The sequence below is a fragment of the Camelus bactrianus genome, chromosome 9, assembly GCF_048773025.1.
Source record: "Camelus bactrianus isolate YW-2024 breed Bactrian camel chromosome 9, ASM4877302v1, whole genome shotgun sequence".
Classification (NCBI taxonomy): Eukaryota; Metazoa; Chordata; class Mammalia; order Artiodactyla; family Camelidae; genus Camelus; species Camelus bactrianus.
The window spans coordinates 61,957,647-61,980,879 of NC_133547.1; the positions used below are offsets into that span (position 1 = coordinate 61,957,647).

Here is a 23,233-nt window from a genome sequence, read left to right on the forward strand (position 1 = left end):
TGCAGAACCCCAAAGAGCATAGGCCCTTAAGCTTTGATTCTCTCCCACAAAACAGCTTTCATCTGAGACAAAGAAAAAGTCAAATATTCAACTTCAGAGAGGTGGGCCATAGGATCTCCTCCCCTCAGAATAAGATTTTAATACATTCCAAATATGCTCACCACAAACACTGGACAGTCAAAAAGAACTCTTCTGAGGGGTATTAAGGTTAGCTTCCTTTCAGTCTGAGGAAAAAAGCTCATGCCAAAAACCCTAGTTAGGTTGACCCTAGAAGATTAATCTTTCTCAGCTTCGGTTCTCCTATCCTTAAATTGTGGCTGATTCTTCTACCCTGTGGTGATAGAGGATTATAACATGCACAGGGCAGGGCCTGGCATATAGGGACACAGTATATGTTACGACTCTGCCTCTATGAGTATGCTCCCTGGTGTGATTCGTCTACTGCCTCAGTCTGCCTCCCCTGTCCCCAAGGCACCAGGGCTTTATGCAGAGGAGATAAAACAGATTATGCTGCTGTCCACCTGGAGGTAAGACTGGAAAACACTGGAGGCAAAGAAACCAGCTAGAAGGCCAAGGCCAGACACAAGAAAACAGGTTAGAGAAATATTTAGGGGATGTTAGCACCACAGGATGAGTGGCCAGATGTGAGGGAAATTGGAGAAGTAAGAGCCGAGGCAAATGTAGGCTTTTGGTTGGATTGAAAGGATGGATAATATAGGGATATATTACCCACAAGATAACATAGGGAACAGAAGGGAACAGGTGGTGGCTAAAAGGCACTGGAGTAGGGAGGTCTGGGGAGCATATAAACCCACATCTCAGAGAGAAATGGTTCCTGGAACTGGAAAAGGGTTCTGTGACCCAGTAAAAAAGGAAATCTGTCATGGATGCTCAGTGAACATCACTAGCTAATTAAAAGCTCTAAAAATCCTGTGTTAAGACATGTAGCTTAACCCAGCATTTTCCAAATGACATTACTACAGAATGTTTCACTCGGGTATTTTACAGGACTCTCAGGGAAAAGCTAGTGTACGGAGAAGAGTGGTTTATTAGATTAAGCACAAATGTCCTAGTTCCGTAAGTGAAGATGCAGAAGATTCATTTCCTTTTAGACCGGTGGTTGTCAACCAGGACCAATTTTGCCCCCCAGGGAACATTTGGCAATGTCTGAAAATATTTTTGGTGGCCACAATGGGGTAGGGGTGCTACTTGTATTTAGTGGGTAGAGGCCAGGGATGCTGCTGAACATCCTACAATGCACAGACAACCCTCCACAACAGAATTACCAGGCCCAAAATGTCAACAGTGCAGCTGAGAAATCCTGCTCCAGAGTGAAACTTAGAACATGACCGAAAAGCAGATCAAACACAAGGACACTTTGGTTCTCCCTTTCTGCCTGGCTGTTCAGAATCCAGAGGGAATGAATAAGGGGATAAAACCCCATTAGAAGAAGTTAGAGGTTACAATTTCTCATCACTCTGGAAGCCTTCTATGCTCATAAAAGTGGCAGCCATAGCAGGAAGTCTTGTCTCCTCCTGCCAAAACAGGGATAGCCCTGCTGGTCAGCAGGTCTCAGAGGGAACAAATGCCTCACCTTGACGGACATATCACAGGATGATGCTCTGGAAAGATGGCTGGGACACCTTCCTAATGCCAGCTGAGGTGAAGGAATGGTCTAGTCAACTAGAGTCAGACAAGCAGAAATAACTCCTAATCCCACATTTCCAACATAGCCTATTTTTACACTAAGGCTTACAGGTTTGTTTCGCTGCTCTAGAGGACAGTCTGGTGAAACAAAGGGTAGTCTCGTTACAAAATGGTACTTATTTGAGGGGGAAGAGCCTCCAGTATAGATATCAGGGGGGCTGAGGTCACCCAGTCCTGAAGAGCACTGACATCTAAGGAACAAACAAAGAACATCTAGAAGAGGAGTTCAGATAGGCACGGAAAAGCGAGTCATTAGGAGTCAGCCAGGAAGTCTGACGACTTAGAACCATCGTTCTGCAAAGATAGATCGTTATCCAGCAGCAGACCTTCCTTCATTCCCGGACAACCAAGGCCCACTATAGTACAGTATGAGTAAAACCTCCTCGCTCTTGCTGCTGGGCGTCGGACCGGAAAGAAGCCTAGGCTGGAAATCTGCTGCCTCCACCGCCTCCATCGCCGGAAATGAGTGACCGCTGTCTCGAGTCAGGCTGCTTAACCTCCGCCCCCAACCAGCGAGCATGCGCAGCTCTCGGTCACGGCCCCTCCCAGAGCTGGTCCACCCCCTCCAGGGAGCATGCGCAGACCTCCCGCCGTCCCGCCCCTCCCTTTCCAAAGACCCCGGTTCCTTAGAAACCGGGCGGCGCTTTCCCGGTGGCGGCGCGCTAGACCCCCGGGTCGGTGCGTCCCCGCCATCCTCCTTTACCGAGGACTGGTGGCCGCCGAGTCCGGTCTGGACCCATGGTCTCCGGTGCGGCGCAGGGCGGGCGATGCCAGCATGCCAGGTGAGAGACGGCCCGCGACGACGGGTGAGGATGAAGGAGGGTATGGCGCGGCAGCGAGCGGGCTCCGGGAGGGCCTCCTCCGCGGCCGGGCGCCGGAGGTCGGAGGCGGGGATACGTAGAGCCGGGGCTGGAGGGGGCCATGGTAACTGCCGGAGCGGGCTCGGAGTTCGGGAGTTGCCACGAAGTTCGTCCTCCCACCTCAGAAATAGAATCTGCAAGTTTGGTAGTAGAATTGTTGAATTTTGGCTCCTGGAAGGACCTTGGCCATAACCCATCCCTTTACTGGACGCGAAAACCTAGGCTCCCCCGCCCTGTGCCGAGCAGACCCTCTACCTGTGTGAGGACCGACGCTCTGTGGATGAGGATGTGAGGTACGGAAACCTCAGACAAAGGGCTCGTTGGGTAGCTGGTCCGTCGTCTTTCAGAGTGAGGTGGGACTTTTTAGGGGGTAAATCTTTATTTAAGGAAAGAGTGTGCAGGTAGCAGGTGGGAGAAGGGACGCTCTAGAAGGTGCGAGTGGCTCTGCCAGCCCCAGAGAGTCCACTGACCATATCTTTTGGGGCCTGACCTACCTTTGAAGCGCTGGAAGGAAGCCGCTGGACTTGTGGCGACAAAAGGTGAGGTGAAGTATTCCCATCAAGGCATTATCACATGAACGGTGAAGGAGAAAGAGGGGCAGGAGATCCGGACCTGTGAATGGTCGTGTGAAGAGTTTTTAGCAGAATCTGAAGAACAAAATAGGAAGAGAAAAGTTTAAAGCTGCCTTGGATAGACACCATGGAAGGTTGTAAACCTTATTTATATTCATTGTTGCCACAGTGTCATTCTGAGGGCAAGACACATGAGGAAGGAAGTGGGTGGCCTTTGAGTATCCAGAACCTGGTGGCATAGGGCCCAGAGCTATGGGGCACAAAGGTCTCAGAAGGAAGAGCCCTTAGTCTGTGACCCTTCAGTTGAAGGGAACAACTGCTTAAATTGGAAAGGACACTTAATGTGTTATGGAGAGATATGGAGATGGTAGTCAGAGGAAAGCTAGATACATTCTTGATAAGGAAACTCATTTTCTTCTGAAAAGCTGTGCCAGGGAACAAAAGCGTTTTAAGGCCATTCATTTTACAGAATATGTGAAAAATGACTACTTTTGGACTAGGAGTTTAAAGAATCTATCTGGACCAGGAGGTGAAACTTTTCAGCAGACAGTTCTATTGTTGGGCCCCCTTGTTTTACAGCTAAAGATTCTATTGTAAGAGGCTTTCTCTTACCACCTGATTGTTCTACTTTTTCTATGGAATGATTTGGTCTGGATCTGATCTGTTATTTTATTTGCAGGGAAAATTCAAAGATGTGATTTCTACAGTAATACCAGAACCCACTAGTAGTAGGATTAGCAATGCAGGAAAAAAAGCCTCCTCCCCAAAAGACATAAAGATTTGTAACATGGGGAAAAGAAGTGTGTGATTTTTAAAAGATGTCCCTGATTCTAATCATCAAAGTCAGTTTGGTACTAGCTTGATAAAACTAATTTTCACTGTAAATTCGACTTTGCAGCAGGTTTTTTTCCCCTCAGAGTGAGAAGAGAAGATAACGTTAAAAGTATGATAATGTTAATAGATCAACTTAGTTTAAGGAAGAGAGCTTTGTTCTTCCTTTGTTCATAAATCAATTCCAGACCATAACTATAGGTATTGTAGTTGTGGATTTTACTGACTTTTCTCGCATCTCTGGAACTATTTGTATAAGTACCTCAAGAAATATAATAGGGTATTATCAGAAAGGTATGTGGAGAACATTGGCACTGCTAACCAAATCCTGTCAGAAAAGCTTTCTGAAAACCATTGTATTCTGTGTGGAAACCCTCATTACTTTAGCATTGGCTCAGATAGAAGACAGACACGTAGGCTAAAATCCAAGTAGATAGAAGGGAGCAATTACTGTCTGTGGAGCTGGATAGGGTGTAGGAGGTGCTTTGAATGCCTGTGCAAATACTTCCTTGAATGAGCATTTGGAGGAGATACTTCTTAAATGTGGTAAGTGTGTCCCATGGATTTGTATGCATTATTTTAGCCCCAATAATCAGAAAGACGCTTGTTTTCAGAGAAGAAAGACGGGCTTACGGACTCTTAAAAGTGTTTCTTCATTGCTATGGCATGAAACCTTTGACCAATAATTACTTAACATCCATTCCATTTTCTGGGGCAGCTGAGGGCAGTTATCAAACCTGGCCTATAGTAAAGTAATCAGCAGTATTTAACTGGCCAACTTACCAGATAAACCAGTAAGGCTAACAGGATTTACTTTCATTGAATTGATATTCTGGTTATACAATAAGAGGAGAAATGAAATGGAGACACAGTGGAATCTGATGTAGGAAGTTATGATACAGATGTGTTCAGAAAACACAGGCATCAGAAGCAGAAGAGCCCTTCTGATGCCTAACAAGCCACTTGTGTATTTATAGTAGGAGGTCCAATTCTAGGATAAATCCACTATTAGAATTGGACACTGTCCAGAAAAAATTGGAGATTTTGCTGTTTTTGAGAATTCATATACAATATACTAATAGAGTTTTGTTCTTCTTACATGCAGAAAACCAGCTTTGTATTAGTAAACTTCAGGAGAGCCTAAAAGTCCAAAGTACTTGAGAATTTAGATGTCAGGTATTTTAAAAAGTGGAGAATGAAAGATATTTGAAATATGTTTGGGCTTATGAAAATCAGAATGATAGAAGATACTGAGAAAAACATGAAAACAGTAAAACTTCCCAGCACTCTAACATCACTTATGAACTAGCCATTAGGTCATGGATGAGCTCATTAAAGTACTATCTCTTTAAACCCAGACAAAGAGGATGAGAAACGGAGTAAATATTTCTATTTCATGATGATAGGAATGAACACTTAGAAAACAGTATTAAACATTAAGAAGGAAGAGATGCGTATTCCTGCATTACTGAAACATATTACACTCAAACCCTATCTTTAACACTTGTTTTTAGTTTCTGCTCTTAGAAGGGAAGTTGCAAGTACTGCCTTTGTCCTAGGTACTGTCAGTTTTCAAAGTTGTTGGTGACAAAATGCCACACTCTTTGGGACCCAGGATCGCCAGGAATTGCTGTAGGGGTAGCTCACTCTCCCCACCATACCTCAGAGCCATTCCCAGAGAAGCTTTTTCTATAAGGGTTCCTATCCATCTTCTACCATGAAAAATTAGGAATGAAGGTTTTAAGGAATGGAAGCTCAGTACTGAGCACAGTTTTCTTTTCTGGCCTGGGATAACTGCTACTCTCAAACTGTCCACTCTCAATTTTTCATGAGAATAGGTAATCCCAAAATAGAACCAGAAACACTTCTACTTGACTTTGAGATTTACCGTGATCATTTTATAACCTCAAAATCTTTATTATTTACTTTCATAATTATATTTTGCTTAGAATGATAATGTTAGGCAAATCGTGTAATTTCTGGACCATAGTTTCTTAACCTATGTAATTTATAATAGAGAACAATTTGAAAATGACATAAATGTCTAATGCTAGAAAAATGAAAAACTGGTTTATGTAGTCAGTAAAATATCATGCAACCATTAAAAACTGTGATAACATGAAAAATGCTTGTGTCAAAATAGTGATACAAAGTTGTGAATACAATTTGATCACAAATACATCAAACAAATTTAAAAACTTAGCAAAAAGGGACTTAAGAACACACAGTAATTTTCCTAATGAGTAAATAGTTTAAAAAACAAACCATTCAGAAGTTTCTTGCTTGTGTAAAGAATGACACTGTACTTGTTTCCTCTCTGCAGGCCTTCACCCCCTCTATCTTTCTGACTGTATTAAAAGTGGAGGGGAGAACAGTAGCAGGGACTGGGCAGTGTGGATGTTTCCTATCTCAGGTGTCACAAACCAATCAGTAATGCAGTTTCCTAGGGTAATGAATTTACATGTATATATTTGAAAGGTGACCGTAGGATCTTATGCTGCTTTCTAAGACTGCTATTTCTTTGGTGCTTGTTGACAAATAGTTTGACCCTTAGTGTCCCTTTGGTGCTTGTTGATGGATGGTGTTGTATTACAGCATCCCAAAGCATATTATAGGATGTTCCATGTGGGTAATGGTTTCTGCAGCCCACTGGTGGTTCCTGCTAGGAAATGGTTATTATCTCTGAGGGGCTGTTCTAGGGGTGGCTCTGGGAGCATGTGAGATGGTGTCAGTCATCCAGGCATCCTCTGATTGTCAGGGAGATGGGGGATGGTAGAGAGATCAGCTGTACTTGCCCTCACTTTTCAGCCTTTTGTTTTCATATTCCTGTGCCAAGGGCTAAGGGGACCTGTTTTTTGAAGCAATGCAGGAAATGATTGAACATACTATTTCTTATCTGATCTTATTTTCAAAACTAAATCATTGTGCTTAAATGGATGTCTTTGTTCTCCCAGCTGAGGGCTTGCTCCTGGTCATGGTGGTTATTCTTTTAAAATTATTGTCTTGGCTTCTTCTTCCTTCACTGCTCAACATCCCTGATATGCTAAGATTGCTGTCCAAATAACATTTGAATGCCTCTGAGTAATTTCTTAATTACAGGAATGTTACGAAAATACCTTGAAGTGTTAAGCTTCATGGACCTGTTAACTCCTTAATACACAGTCTTAGTCCTGAAAGAGCTTAGAGTCTCAATAGTGAGACAAGACATTGGTCATCATTTAAACAATAAACAGAAAATTCTAAAATACTAAAATGAATGGGTATTTTCAAGTAGGCATATTCCCATATACATCCTGTTATTTATTTTATAACCAGCCTCCTTTATTACACATTAACTAAAAGGAATGCAGGAAAAAGAGAGGGTGGTGTGGCAAAGACTCTCCTGAGATTAGATTATTTTACATCTCACATTTAACTGCTAGAAGATTGTTAGATTACAGCTGAGCATGATCATGGCCTAGTTGGTAAGCAGTTTTCTGCTTATAAGTAGGAGATAGTTGTGAAGAACACCAGGCATTTCCAGTCACTGGAGAACAACTTAACCTTCCCGGTGACCAGAGGCCATGTAACAGAGTTAGAGAACACCGGTCAGGGTTGCTGTGCTCTGGGGTGCCCTAGGAATGTCCTACACCTGAAATCAGAAGGAAGGCAGTTGGGTGACTCCCTAAAGTATCTCTTGCTGTCTTAAAAATAGCTGTTTTCACAGGAGCAGAATACTTGTATCTATATAGAAGTGAAAAATGCAAAGAAAACTTCAGTAAATTAGGTTTGCACATTGAAAAATGTTTTATCATTGTAATTAAAAACTCATCCTCTTCTTGGGACCACAGGTAAAGCCAGAGTATGTAATACACCTCTCTCTAGGACTGGCTACTTTACATGCACTGCAGCCAAGTGTGCTTTACCTCAATAATTAAAAGGTAGGGGCAGAGTCTTTGTCACTTACCTGCCACTTATTATGTTCCTGTGACAAATCAGTCCTTAGTATTCCGCTATGGGTGTAGCAAGAATTGGAAACTAAGCTGCAGGGACCTGGCCTGTCTGGATCACTGCTCTATGCCCCAGCTCCTGGCATAATGCCTGATTCATTGTTGCCCTAACAGATATTAGGGAGTGAATGAGGAAAGGACTCTGGTGACTGGATATTGTGCCATTAAATGGGGTGAGGGAGCACAAGAGGAGGTTCATGTTCGAGGCGAAAGATGAATTTGGGTTTGAAGAAACCGATAGGTCAGTCAGGTGGAATTTCCAGTAGACACTTTGAAGTATAGAGCCAGTTAGAATGTTTGCATAGAAATCAGTGAAGTTGAAGGATTAGGTAAAATTGCTCTGTAAGAGAGTAGGGCTGAGGATGGAATTTTCGGTTGATGTCAATCTAGAACTCACTGTTAAGGCAATCTTAGAAAAAAAAGTCTTGTTATTGCCAGATTTTCAAACGCAATAATGAATTAATATGGCTGATAGATAAGTGCTTTTTCCTACTGTAATCATCAGCTGAAACTAACTTTTAAATCTGATAGTGATCCAGATACCTCTGTGGATGTTAAATTTACTTCTCCTTTATGACCTGATTTAGCTGACCCTTTTGTACATTGGGTAGTTATGCCTCATTAGACAGGTCATTAGGCCTATCATTAGTGTCCCTCCTGGGACACTTTGTGGAGGGTGCAGGGAGATGGGGAACTGGCATCTTTGGCTGGGGTAGCATACGCTTTCTTGTTCTGTGATGGCTGCCTAACAGTTTGTCTCCATGTCAGCTCGTGGGGATGGGAGAATAGCATTTCTTTCCTTTGTCCTGTTTATGTTTTTGCTGTTAGTGAGAAGACAGCGATCTCTGACTATGTCATTGGGTCAGTGTAAGATACTTAAAATAAACAGACAAATCATAGGAAAACCAAACCTCTTCCACAGAGCCTCTGGGTGGGTCTTTGAAACCCGGGGACCAAAGCATTTATCATAACTAATTTGTAAAACTCAATACTGGTTTCTTCAGTGTGGCTTTTATTTTTCAATGACAATATGAATATAAGTAAAGAAACACTTTCATATCTACCTGAAAGCAGTCCTGCAGAAAGTATTCATTCATGTTACCATTTCAGACTGTAAGTACAAGCTGTTAAAGGCGAGCTTGTAACTGTGCTGTAAGTAGTCCCTCTGCTATGGAAATGCAGTTCAGAACCCAAGCTGTATACTTTGCCTGACGTCTGCTTGGGCTCCGGTGATGAGGTGTGGTTGTCTTTCCTCTTTGGGTCCAACTCTGCTATCCAGGCAGTGACAGCCTATCTAGCACACTGGCTCAGTTCCAAAAGGGCGGCTGGGGGACAATTAGACACACCTTCCTAATTAATTCTTGGTACATGACTGATGTTGAAGGCCACATGGAAGGCATTTCTGCTTATTTCCCCAACAGGTTCCTGGGTTTTGCAAAATAAAGATTAAGCTTAAAACTGACCTTCACATTTTATCTCCTTTACTGTGCTCAAGAGTTCTGCTCTTATGTTACAGATCCCTTTGCAACTAGATGTTAAGTCATGGCACTGGCCTTTTAGGGTGATGTTCCATGCTATCAGTTCTGGAGCATCATTCAAATAAGCTTATACTCTTTAAGATTTTAAAACATCTTTTATTTAAAATCAGGAAGGCAAAGAAGGACCTGGGCAGGAAAAACTGTTGCTTTCTAGTCAATGCAGCTGCCACAGAGCCTTTGGCCTGACTTCTTGATTCATCCATTCTCACACTTAATCATTCCTGTGCTCATTCCTCAGTTATTACTCAGCACCTACTCGGTGTGCTCTGCCCTTGGCGACACCCATGTGTGAGATAGGCAAGGTCTTGACATCATGACAGACCCCAAAGAAGTGTGAAGGTCACCATGATAGCCGAAGTCCAGGCTGCTTGGGGCCTTTGAGCAGAATCACTTAGCCCAGCCCAGGCACATCTCTCAGACAAGTTTAAGTAGAGACCTAACAGATCTGAGGAGTTAGCCTGAGGAAAAAAGAAAAAATTGGCTGGGAGGGTTTAGCTCAGTGGTAGAGTGCTTTCTTAGCATGCATGAGGTCCTGGGTTCAATCCCCAGTGGCTCCATTATAATAAATAAATGAATAGATAAACCAAATTACCCCCTGACACACACAGACAGAAAATAAAAATAAAAAAATAAAAAGATTGTCCCAGGCAGAGTAAACAGTTTGGATCAAAATGTCTTGTTCAGGGAACCAGAGCAGTGGATGAATTCAAGGGGCATTAGTGATGCCTCATTGATGGAATGTAGTGACGGACTGGCTGTGGGGGCAGGAAGGCTTCACTACAACCAGTGTGGTTCCTTATGAACTGGTTAGCTTTGACTCACTACCACTTGTTTGAGTCCACTGTCACTTGCTTTCCCTTCACGAATGTCTGTTGACATTTGACTGAACACATAGCCCCTGAGTGCTGGGTCATTGTGGTCCTGCAAGGCTTTGATGCACTGTGCGCTTTTCTGTTAGAGGGAGGAAGTTGACTACAGGGGGACTGACCTAACTGATAAGCATGAGTCATGTCATGTGGAGGCAGAATGGTAGTTGGAGAGACAGTTTTGGATGAGGGCATCTTCTTGGAAGGTTAAGTTGGAGCTTAAGGCTGAGAGCAGTGGCTCATTTTCCTAATCCCAATTGGCAGGCAGAACTATTCTCTTATCATATGATGCTTTCTTTCCTAAACCATTAAACCAGATCCTGCCCTGAACTACTTAGATTAGCAACATAAGTAATCTCTTTGTTATACGTGTGAACATATCCCAAAGTCATACAGAATTATATATAGTTTTGATGAGTTCAGTGTATGTCTTTGTTTATTGGTTAACAGGAGCAAGGTCTGAAATCTTCCATTTTTTCAGCAAATATTTATTGAGCACCTACTACATATCAGGCCTTGTTCTAGGCACTTGAGGGTACAGCAGTGAACAAAACAGACAAAAACTTCCCTTTCCTCAAGGAGCATACACTGGCACAGGAGTGGTAGGGTGAGACTAACAATGGGAAAATATACCTGTTTCTGGTAAGACAACATTTGAGTAGTGACCTGAGGAGCTACTTAATAACTTAATAACTAGGGTCATGGCCTTATCACTGGCCACAGTGCTTTATTTTAGCATATTTTATATTAAGATACAATTATTGAAAAAAATTCTTGCACAGAAAAATTTTAATTCCCAAACAAGCCCCTTGACACTGGCCCTGTGTGGAATGTGTCTGAGGGGACAGAGGTCTGCGGCAGCATCTGTGGAGGAGTGCCCCAAGGATGCACAGCTCTGGAAGGCTGTTCCTGCTAGGGATTCCGGATGAGGGGTGGTTCTGGGGTGGGGACTGAGCAAGGGCTTCCCACCCTTGTGATGTGCTAACCCTTATTGCCCAACCTGTACAGCTGCAACCACAAACTGTTTCTCACTTACACATTATTTCTCACTTACAGCCTTCGTTAACTTTGCTTGCCTACAGCAGTGCCACAGAAGAATTCCTTTTTGAATGCTTCTCTCCTTAGTATGAGTTGCTTATCAGTGATGAGGACTTGACTAACACCTAACACCTGCAGCTCAGCAGTTCACCCAATGTGATAGTTGGCTAGGAAAAAGTGCCACTTCACAAATGCCAAGAAGCTTACTGGATCATTGTACTTATCTTGGCTTCAGCCATTGTCTCTATACAGTCATCCCTTGGTATTCAAGTGGGGCCAGTTGAGGGTAGGGGTGGGAGGTGGGGAACTTGGTTCCAGGACCCCTATAGTTACCAAAATCTGAGGATGCTCAAGTACCTTATATAAAATGGCATAAAACATTCACACATCCTCTCATATACTTTAAATCACCTCTAGATTGCTCAATAACACTTAATACGATGTAAATGCTATGTAAGTAGTTGTAAATACAATGTAATTACTATGTAAGTAGTCAGTGGTGCCCAGCAAATTCAGGTTTTGCTTTTTGGAACATTTTGGTATTTTCTTTTTTAAAAATATTTTTAATCCATTGTTAGTTGACTCCGAGAATGTGTAATCTGCAGATACGGAGGGCCAGCTGTATTGGGACCAAAAGAATACTTACAAACTTTTTGTTTTACTTGAAAGGAAAGGGACTTTTAATTCAGACGTATCCATTTGATTATAGACATAAATCTGCAAGGTGAAACTAGGTTGTTCTGTACTCTCAGACACAATTTTTGGTGATTAAAAATTGAAGTATAATTTATATACAATTAAATGCACAGATCCTAAGAATTCAGTTTGATGAGTTGTGACAAATCAATGCAACACAAGATATAGAACATTTCCATCATCACTCCTTTCCTCATGCCCCTTTCGAGTCAGTCCCCCCCCCATCAACCACTATCACTACCACCTTCTAACTACTGTCACTAATAAGTAAGTTTTGCCTGTTTTTGTACTTTAAATAAATGCTTTTAAGATTCATACATGTTGTTGCATATATTAATAGTTCATTCATTCTTACTGCTTTAATGTATTCCATTGTATGAGTCTACCATAATTTGTTCATCCAGTCTCCTATTCATAAACATTTGGGTTTATTTCCAGTTTGGGGCTAAGGTGAATAAGGCTGCTGTGAACATTTTTTTTTTTTTTTTTGTGGACATATGTTTTCATTTTCTTGGGTAAACATCTACAAGAAAGTGTCAGTTTTCCAAGGTGATTGTACTATTTTACACTCCCACCAGCAAAGTATGAGAGTTCATTTGCTCCGTATCCTCTCCATACTTTGGGATTTTCAGTCTTTTTTTCCCCCTCACCATTCTAACTGGGTATCTCAGTGTGGTTTTAGTTTGTGTATCTCTGATGGTTAATGATATGGAATGCCTTTTTATATGTTTATTGGCCATTTCTGTATCTTTGTTGTGAAGCATTCTATGTCTTTTGACAATTTAAAAAATCAAGTTGTTTGTTTTTTTATTGTTGATGTATAGGAGTTCTGCATACAAGTCCTTTGTTACATATGTTTGGTGAATATTATTTGGCTTATCTGTGGCTTACCTGTTTATTTTTTTAGTGGTGTCTTTTAATAGGCAGAATTTTTTTTTTTTTTTGAGTAAAGGTAGATTTATTTAGAGAGATACATTAAAAGGCAAGAGAAAGGCCATGAGGTGTGGCGGTTGGGTGCTCAGATTAGAGTAAAAGTAGGTACACACTCCATAGACAGAGTGCGGGCCATCTCCAAAGAGAAGGGAGAGAGAGAGGCAGCCAGGCAGAAATTCTTTAAAATTCTGAAATCTAGTTTATCAATGGTTAATGCTCTTTGTGTCCTGTCCAAGAAATCTTTACCTGCCCGATGGTCTTGAAAATACTCTCTGACATGTTTTTCTAGAAGATTTGTGGTTCTGGCTTTGATTCGTTTTGAATTAATTTTTGTGTATACAGTGAGAAAAGGGTCAAGGTTTTTTGTTTGCCATATGGATATCCAGTTGTTTCAACACCATTTTTTAAAGAGTGTTTTCTTTCCCCATTGAATTGATTTAATGGTTTGGCTGAAAATCAGTTGACTGCATTTGTGTGGTTTGAAGGGGAAAGATAGTATTACAAGGCAGTTACTTTATCTATAGAAATCTCTAGTGGCTCTTTTTGAAGACTGGCACTAAAAAAAAAGAAAGCATAATTTGTAATTTAAAAATAAATAGTTACAGGGCAAACTATTATAGATGGATTTTTAAATAGCTTAGATGGAACCACCCAGGCTCCATTCACCTGTAAGTTTCTGAATAGCTTGATTCTCCTAACAGTATCAGGATGACAAAATTCCAGAACAAGTAATGACACTTGAAAAAACCTCAAACAACAGTATTCTTAAAGATGTACTGAGAGTTATGTAGGATGAATAAAGGACAACATGACAGAGAAAACAACACTACTCAATTTTCCTGTTATATTTCTCTCATCAAAGAACTAGCTAGAAAGAGCAGGCACAGGGAAGGTAGAATACGCCTTTCTCAGTGAGTTTTGTTCTCCTGGTCCATTTGTATTACATCCCGAGGGTCTGAGAAAACTAGCAGGTTACCATGCTATGCCCTCATGTCCTGTCAATAACTTTGAGGCATCCTAGAGCAAAGGGAGATGCCAGAAGATGGATGATAAGCAACATTTGTCCCAGTTTTCAAAAAATGGGAGAAGAAACACCAGCTCTAAGTTTTTGAGTCTGATGCTGGTCATTCCTCAGAAAAACACTAGGTCATTTCATCAAACAAATGGCCTCTGAACACTTGGAAAGAGAATTGGTGAACCCTGAAAAGTATATAATATATAAAGCTATATAATGTCGGTTTATAAAGGACAACATCATGTAACATTTATCAAGGGCTGACTCTGCAAGGTGCCTAAGCTATAAACATCTGGTTGTCAACTGTAAGGAGAGCACATCGTCACTTCTGACTCTATGTGTATGTGTTTGGTAACCAAGCCAAATGGTGAGCTTTGAGGACATTATGCTAAGTGAAATAAGCCAATCACAAAAGTACAGGCATGATATGATTCCACTCATATGAAGTACCTGGGCTAGTCAAACCCATATAGACAGAAAGTAGAATGGTGATTGCCAGGGGCTGGGGGGAGGGGCAATAGGGAATTATCATTCAGTGGATATAGAGTTTCAGTTTTGCAGGATAAAAAGAGTCCTGTGGATGGGTGGTGATGATGGTTGTACAACAGTGTGAATGTTCTTAATGCCACTGAACTGTACGTTTAAAAATAGTTAAGTGTATATTTAACTTTATGACAAACTGTTTTCCAAAGTGGCTGTACCATTTTTCATTTTCACTAACAATGAACAGTTGCTTTATATCCTTTCCAGTAGTTGATAGCAGGTTTTCTGAATTTCATACATTCTAATAGGTGTGGAATTGTAATAAATAAGTTTTAATTTGCATTTCTAATTAATGCAGCTTAGTAACTAATCTAATGACTTGATATGGTGAATTATAGTCATCTGTTTTAGAATATTGAACCAGCCTTACATTCCTGGAATCAAACTCTGTTAGTAATTATGTGTTGTCCTTTTAACACATTGATAGATTGTTTGCTAATACTTTGTTGAGGATTTTGTGTGTATGTTCATGAAGGTTGTTGGTCTATAGTTGATGTCATTTTCGGCTTTTCCCTCTCCCCTCATAATCCCAAATCCTATTGATAGCTGTCTGCTCCATTTCATTCCCTCCATCAGACTCTCTTTATCTCTTATTTGATATCTTAACTGGTTCTCTGTAACTTGTGTCTCCTAGACTCTATTTCACCTGCATCAAATTTTCTAATAATTTAGTAGGTCTCATTGCTTACTGTATTTGTTAGGGTCCAGGCAGGAAACAGCCAGTACATTCAAAGGGTTATTAAAAAGCCTTTAATGAAGAGATTATTTACAACATGAGAGCGGTAAGGGAAACCTACAAAAGATAATGGAGCACCAAGGGATTGGCAGGGACTGGCTACAGCTGGTAGTGTTACCACCTCAGGCGCACTGGGGGGAAGGGAGGGTTACTGGAACCCAGCAAAATCCATGGCTATGGGAGAGGGGTCCTCATTAGGCACTATGACCTTAGTCAAGGATCACAGCCCCTGCCAGAGCCACATCCTGGTAGGGAGAGAGGCAGAGAACAAACATCATAACCTTTCTTCCTATGCTCTGATCTCTCCTGAGATTGGCTGAACCCAGATGGAAGCTAGAGGGCCTGGAGCCAAGGTGATATAGTCCTTAAAGATTGACTTTCTGACTAGTGGGAGACCAAGAGGACAGAGAGGGGATCAGGTGGTGAAGGTGGGGCAGCCCAAGAGTACCCAGCACACCTACCTCTCAAAATCCAAACTCCTTACGTTAACACTTGTGCCACCAGCTCTGGTTTCTCCCTTTCTGACTTACTGCTCCTGAAGCTAAGCCTGTGTCTTTTCATGTTTTTATCCCCTATAGTCTCCCTGTTAGGGCCCTCAATAAAGGTGTGATGTATGAACAGAGAAACATTTGTTTGAGTGGTGGAGCTGAGGCAAGCAATCACCAAGCCAGGCGGTAGAATGAAATTTCCTGGCTCACGCTCATTACTAAAGATGAAAGAAGAGTTTTTCCAAACATACAAGCCTCTGTTTTTAATGGAGGCTCAGAGAAGCTCAATAACCTGCTCAAGGTTTTACAGCTGGTTGTGGGAGGTCTTTTACCTGCCTGGGACCCTGGAAAAGTTACCTAGACTCTCTAAGCTTCTGCTTTCCTCAACAGTAAGACAGAGTTGCATGGACCTGGAGGGACAGGCTATATATTTCACTAAACACTGTCTGGCCTATTGCACTCACTGCATATTAGCTTAGAATATTATCTTCATATTCCTACACATCTTTTGAAGAGGAGATACCTAGGTGAGTCATACACAGCTTAAAATAAAAAAAAAAAAAAAGCAAAAGACCCATGTAGTGACTTACTATGGGCCAGACCCTATTTTAAATGGCTTTATGAATATTAACTCATTTAATCCTTAACTCCTCTATAAGATAGATACATTAACCCATTTTACAGATGAGGAAGTAGAGGCACAGAATGATTAAGAAACTTACCTGATGTTACCTAGCTGGTAAATGGTAGAGTCAGGATTTGAGCCCAGGCAAGGTTGGCTGCAGCTTCCATGCCTCTCACCTCTGTGCTACCTTCCCCATAACCTATAGCCTTGTCAAACTATGTAAGCCAGCCCTGTCAAAGCACTTTCTACCCTTTCCTGACCAGCATGTGGTGTTTGGAATGCATGTGAGCTAGGGGCGACTAGGTCTGTGGAGATCTTTGGAGGTGCATGAAAGGTATGTATAAGGATAAGCACTTAAGGACATTTTAGGTAGGGCTGAGGAAGGGTAGTCACTGAAATAAATGAGGAAAACCAGCTCTGCCTACGTGAGCAGGAAATACCTAGTCATCAAGCCTGCCTAGCTTCATGCCATGTGGCTTTCTCAGAGCCCTTCATAGGCGTTGATGAAGCTGCTTTTGAGTCAGTATCAGTAACACAGAGGTTTTTAAAATTTCTTCTAATCCATTCTGTTGTTTTAAGCCACTGATACAAACATACACCTAAATATAACTAGAGTATGAAGGAATGAGGTGCGAGAGAGGAGGAAGTTTGCACTGGGCATGAATTTAGAGAGGACATGGACGTCCTTGTTTATGGTGTCTGTGTCTCAATTCTTTGGCCCTTACAGCTGTTGATGATTAATGGCCCACAAAGCTTAGGCAGAATCTTACTTATGTAGTGCTACAAATTTTATACTCTCAAGCTCCCAGAATATCCATGACCTGTAAATAATGCCCCCCCCCCCCCCCCCCGCTAAAGAAGACCTCCTCTAAATGCAGAGAGTGATCAAAATAGCTAAAAGGAGTTCAGGACATGGAAGTTATAGAAGATACTATGTGACTGACCTGTTTTCTATCTAGAAGGGAAGTCTGTAAGGGCAAGAGAATTATCAGCAAAGAGGAAAGAGTTGGCTGAGAGGCCACGGACGTTATTCACTTCAGGAAGAAAGATGGTTAAGATAAAACCCAATGGTAGAAGTGATAGAGTACAGGGGAAAAGCCAAGCTCCACAGCCCCAGAAAATAGAGGCAGGAGGAGGCAGGAAGCTGACAGGAGTCTGAAATTAGAGGCAGCTCTAGTCGTGCTTATTTCAGTGGTTCACAAAGGTACAGGTATCCTTCAGGTAGGATTAAGTGGTACAAGGGCTGTTCTGTGGGCTGTACTGGCAAACCAGCCCCTAACATAGACATGTACTTTGCACGGTACACTTATATCTACAGTAGAAGCAAGAGAGATGCTGGATCTGAAAATGAAATTAAGAAAATAATTTCATTTACAATAGCATCAAACAAAATAAATACTTAGAAATAAATTTAACCAAAAAAGTATGTAACTTACACTCTTAACACTACAAAGCATAGGTGAAAGAAATTAGACATCCCATGTTCATGATCAGAAGCTTAATTTTATTAAGATGACAACAGTCCCCAAATTAATCTTACAGATTCAAAGCAATCTCTATCAAAATCCTAGATTGATATACTGATCCTAAAATGTATAGGAAAATGAAGGGGCCCAGAATAGCCAAAATAATATTTAAAAAGAACAAAGTTGTAAGACTCACACTTACTGATTTCAGAAGTTAACTATAATGCTAAAGTAATCAAGGCAGGGTGATATTAGTGTAAGGATACACATATAGACCAATGGAATTGAGAGTCTAGTAAATAAAACCTTACATTTACAGTCAACTGATTTTCAGTAGCGGTGCCAAGGTCATTCTAGGGGAAAGGGTAGTCTATTCAACAAATGGGGCTGGAACAACTAAGTAACCATGTGCAAAAGAAAAAAGTTAGACCCCTGTATCTCCCAGTTCCTTCTTCCTCCCACCCGCAGTACCTAATTTACTTTCTGTCTCCAGGGATTTGCCTATTCTGAACATTTATATAAATGGAATCATACAATATATGGCCTTCTGTGACTAGCTTCTTTCACTTTAGCATAATGTTTTTTCAAGGTTCATCTGTGTTGTAGTTTTTTATGAGTACTTCATTACTTTTTGTGGCTGAATAATACTACTTTGTATGGATACACCACATTTTGTTTACCATTCAGCAGTTGATGGACATTTGGGTTGTCTCTTTTTTGGCTATTATGAATAATTCTCCTGTGACCATTCATGCACAAATGTATCATGTTAATATGATCAGAAAGGAGCTCAATAAACAACTGTTCCCCACCATTTAATTCTCCCAGAAAGAAAAAATAAATTCATCATCTGTTACTCTGAACCCATTGTTTTCATTTTGAGTAATTATCCTCTCAACCTTTATCTGGTTTATAGCTAGTAATTTCAGAATGTTATCACTAGGTTATCTGGTGTTTTGAAACTCATCTCTCTTGGAGATAACCCTTGAAAGTGACCCTTCACAAAGCTAGACCTGTCTTGAGATTTCTGGATTATGCAGGGCCTTGTAAGTCATACCAAAGAATCTGGACTTCATACTGTGTCCAATGGGAAATCACTGAAGTGTTTAAAAAGGGAGGGAATGACATGATCCCATTTGCATTTTAGAAAGATCTCTTTGCAGTATGAGGGATGGATGGAGGAAGGAAAGGATGGAAACCAGACAGATCAAGTAGAAGGTTGTTGCAGTCATCCAGGTGGGTGGTGCTGGGGGCTGAACTAGGGCAGTGGTAGAGGGATATCAGAGGAGTGGATTTAAGAAATAATGAAGAGGTAGGATCAACAAGACTTGATGAGCTACCTGTACAGGTAAGGGAATAAAGAAGTTGTGGATGCTGGCCAGCTTTCTGGGTTGAGGAACTGAGTTGATGATGGTGACATACCATGAGACAGAGAATATAGGAAGAAAATGTTTGAGGGAAGGTTTATGATAATTATTAAATGCTAACTATATACCAGACACTTTGTTACTGGATCTCATTTAATCTTCAAAAGACCCTGGGAGCTAAACAGCATTAGACTTGCTTTTCCCATGAAAAAGGTTTCATTCAGCTAAAAAGTGATAGAGCTAGGATTTGAACCCAAATATCACTGATGCCTTCATTTCATGTGTTCTTACCATCTCACTTTACTGTTTCTGTTCAAGTTGGGTCATGGGGGTTTGGGGGGCTTGTAGAATATCAGTGTATACTCAGAAGTAGAATATATGGGCGTGAAGCTCTGGAGGGAAAGCTGGGCTTGTGCTGCAGATTTAGACGTCACTAGTATACTAATTAAAGCCTGGGACATAGGTAGTAAAAAGGACATGTGGAGCAAGAAGAGAAGAGAGCACCTCTGACAGAACCTCAAGATCCTCAGCATTGAAGGAACTGGGGGCCAGAGCAGGGGAGCCTGAAAGTAGCACCCAGAAATGACCAGGAAGGTGGGAGGATGTCATGGATGGGGTAGGAAGAGTTGTATATATATCACTAGTGTTCACAGTTGAGGAATGAAGTCATTAATTATGATGCAATTACGAAAGGAATGTCATGTCTCCATTAAAATGACAAATAGGTTGAATCTAATCTGTGAGGAGATGCAAATAAAGCAATGTTATACGGATAAAAGTAGAACAGCAAAATCATACATTTGGTTAAGACTTTTTTAAAAATTGTGATTTGCAGTGTCGACAGTCAGAAAGTAGTCAGATTTTTAAAAGATAATTGGTAGACTAAGGGACTATTAAGGTGTTTATAAAATTATTTAAAACGGTACAGGACCTGTGGAAAATGGTGTGTTGGTTCCTCAAAAAATTAAAAATAGATGTACCATATGATCCAGCAGTTCCACCTCTGGAATTGAAAGCAGGGTCTTGAAGAGGTATTTGTACACCCATATTCATAGTAGCATGATTCACAGTAGCTAAAATGTGGAAGCTACCCAGGTATCCATGGGCAGATGAATGGATACCCAAAATGTGGTATATACACACAATGGAATAGTATTCAACCTTAAAAAGAGAGGAAATTCTGACATAAGCTCTACTCTGGATGAACGTGGATGAGCCTTGAGGACATGCTGAGTGAAATAAGCCAGTCACAAAAGGACAAATACTGTATGATTCCACTTATATGAGATACCTACAGTAGTCAGATTCATAGAGACATGGTGGTTGCCAGGGGCTGAGGGGAGGGGTTAAAATGAGGAGTTATTGTTTAATAGGGACAGAATTGCAGTTTTGCGAGGTGAAAAAAAGAGTTTTGGGAGTGGATAATGGTGATGGTAACACAACAATATGAATGTACTTAATACCACTGAAAAATGATTAAGGTAGTAAATTTTATGTATATTTTACCACAGGAACATAAGAACCAAAAAAGAAAAACAGAAGGTGATAGTGTCATAGCCTTCTCCCCACAGACTGATTCAGTGGGTCTAGGGTCACCAGTGACCCTATATACAGCCAGAGTGGGGACACTGGTTTAGCTGAGGGAGTGCCATGTGGGGAAATCTGACACCATGCACACCTAAATCTCATTGTGGTTTCCAAGCAGACTTTTGTTTGGTTTCATCCTTTATTTCATTTTATAACCTTTGTGATCAGGAGGAAAAACCCACAATAAGTAAGACACATTCACTGTAAAAAAAGTTGGCAAAGTTCAAAAAAACAAGAGTCATCCACAATCCCCTCAACCGGAGTAATCATTATTAAATTCAAGTATATTCTGGTCCTTCTATTATAGATAGAATACGTTTATAGATATAGATATCCTTGTATATTCTCATACGTATATATTTCTTCTGTGCTTTTTGTTTGTTTTAAACAAAATTGCTGTCATGCTTCACATACTGTTTTCCCCCTTTTCAGTGAATACATGGTGATGTCTTTCAGGTCACTGAGGATCTTCTACCTCATGGTTTTCAGTGGCTTCATAGTGTTATTTGTTTAAGCCATTACTGTTACTGAACATCTAGATCATTTCCCAATTTTTTGCTATCATAGTCAATGTTGACATGTATATTTTTATATAAAAATATCATTCTAAATTGTTGCTGCTATCAGTTTGGTAGTTGAAAAAAATGGGATATTTTTTGTTTCTGGTGAACATTTTCCTATGCTTACTGCCATATGCTTTAAAATTATAACCTGTGTATTTTCTGTTTTAATGTTATGTAATGTGTTTAAACCCTTATTTAAATAAAACTTGTTTTCAGGAAAAAAATAAATAAATTATAACCTGTGTGGCACCTAGGTGGTTCTCTTTCATCTTTTACTGGTTTTTGTTTCTCACTCTTCTTTTTCTTTCTGTAATATAATGTCATAGAATTATGAGCCTTTACAGTTAAGGCCCTGAAGGTTAAGTGGTTTGACTAGAGTCACACAAAAATTAAGTAACAGAACAGGGGTTTTAACCCAGCTTTACTCATTTTTCATCCTTCCTCCTAATAGATAGATATTGCTGATATCTTTAAGTCTCCATGGGAGAAGCTTCTGCAGCTTTTCATTTTGGAGCAGTATTTAATTTGTCTTTTGTGGCAAAGAACTTGTTGATTGCGAGTAAGCTCAGGAAGTAGCCTCAGCTAAGCTTGCCCTCCACTAACAGCCAGTGTACTGCTTGCTGTTCCAGGAGCCATGTTTGACCAGAACTGTGGGAAGGTCAGGCTCATGCTGGAGACTCTTGTGAGGAGATGAGTTGGTGAGCGGAGAAGCCGGCATGAAGATGCTTCCAGGAGTGGGCGTGTTTGGGACCGGCAGCTCTGCCCGGGTTCTGGTCCCACTGCTGAGGGCAGAAGGGTTCACAGTGGAGGCCCTGTGGGGGAAGACTGAGGAGGAGGCGAAGCAGCTTGCCGAGGAGATGAACATCACCTTCTACACCAGCCGGACGGATGACGTCTTGCTGCATCAAGACGTGGATCTGGTGTGCATCAACATCCCCCCTCCACTCACTCGGCAGATATCTGTGAAGGCTCTAGGTATGGATAGTCAGGCCATAGGAAGGGCAGATTGTGTCTCCCTCTGGGTCGTCCTTGAGTGTCACTGCTCTCCTGGGCCTTGGTAGTTCTTCGTGGGCTTAGGTCTGCAGGTGGGGGTACCCTGGGACCTTACTCACCCTGGAGCAGTGCTGGGGGAGGGCACTTGGCGGGGGGTCTTAATGACTGTAGGAGGAAATATTCCAGTGGCTGGGAAAGATGCAGCCTTCTCCAACTCCCATAAGTAAACCCCTGAGCAAAAACTGGGCAAATGCCTTAAGAGTTGGCCTGTCTCAGTAACTAGATTATTATCTTTGAGACATTGTGAAGTTTGCTTTGTGAAGTCTGTTCAGAGACCTGAGCACTGGGAAATGCGTTTGTTCTTCCATTTCTGCAGCATGCAGTACCACAGAAAGGAGAGCAGGGTGTATAGCACAGCTGCCATTTCCCATGTTTTGTCAGTCCTTGGCTAGACTGAGCACACAGCCTGCCGAACTTTGCAATTTTGTATGCTAGAGGGCAGGAAGGCTCTGACAGAGCTGGGTTTCCCTGGCAGGATTCACAGGTCCGCCTGCTCACATCTCTGCTCCCTCGGGAAACAGTTGGCTTAGCCACCCGCTGCCCCTGGCTGGGTGTGGCTTGGTGAGCTGTTCTCTTGCAGCTCCTGTTGGGCGTCTCTTTCCTGTCAATTGTAGAAAAATTATTTTCTTTCTCTTAATATAGATCAGAATCTAATTTAATAGGAAAACAAACCAGTAAACATTCATCCAGCAGTTAAAAAAAAAAAGCCTCCTATGTGCCAGGCATTGTCCTGATATTATTCTGGACATGTGTCTTTCTG

At 41.4% G+C, this 23,233-nt stretch overlaps 1 protein-coding gene across 6 annotated transcripts in view; it reads left to right on the top strand.

Moving 5' to 3' along the window:
• The first annotated feature begins 2,249 nt into the window (after positions 1 to 2,249).
• Positions 2,250 to 23,233, top strand: part of ENKD1 (enkurin domain containing 1) — a 40,789-nt gene continuing 19,805 nt past the window's right edge. For 2 of the 6 annotated variants that reach the window (XM_045522260.2, XM_074370563.1), the window contains exons 1-2: positions 2,349 to 2,489; positions 22,050 to 22,395. In XM_045522260.2, the coding sequence (XP_045378216.1) occupies positions 22,137 to 22,395 (259 nt within the window). In that variant the 5' untranslated portion in view covers positions 2,349 to 2,489; positions 22,050 to 22,136. Of the gene's footprint in view, positions 2,514 to 2,696; positions 2,861 to 22,049; positions 22,396 to 23,233 lie in introns of those variants that run through there. The other 4 variants (XM_045522259.2, XM_074370562.1, XM_045522262.2 and 1 more) reach the window with 4 other exon arrangements.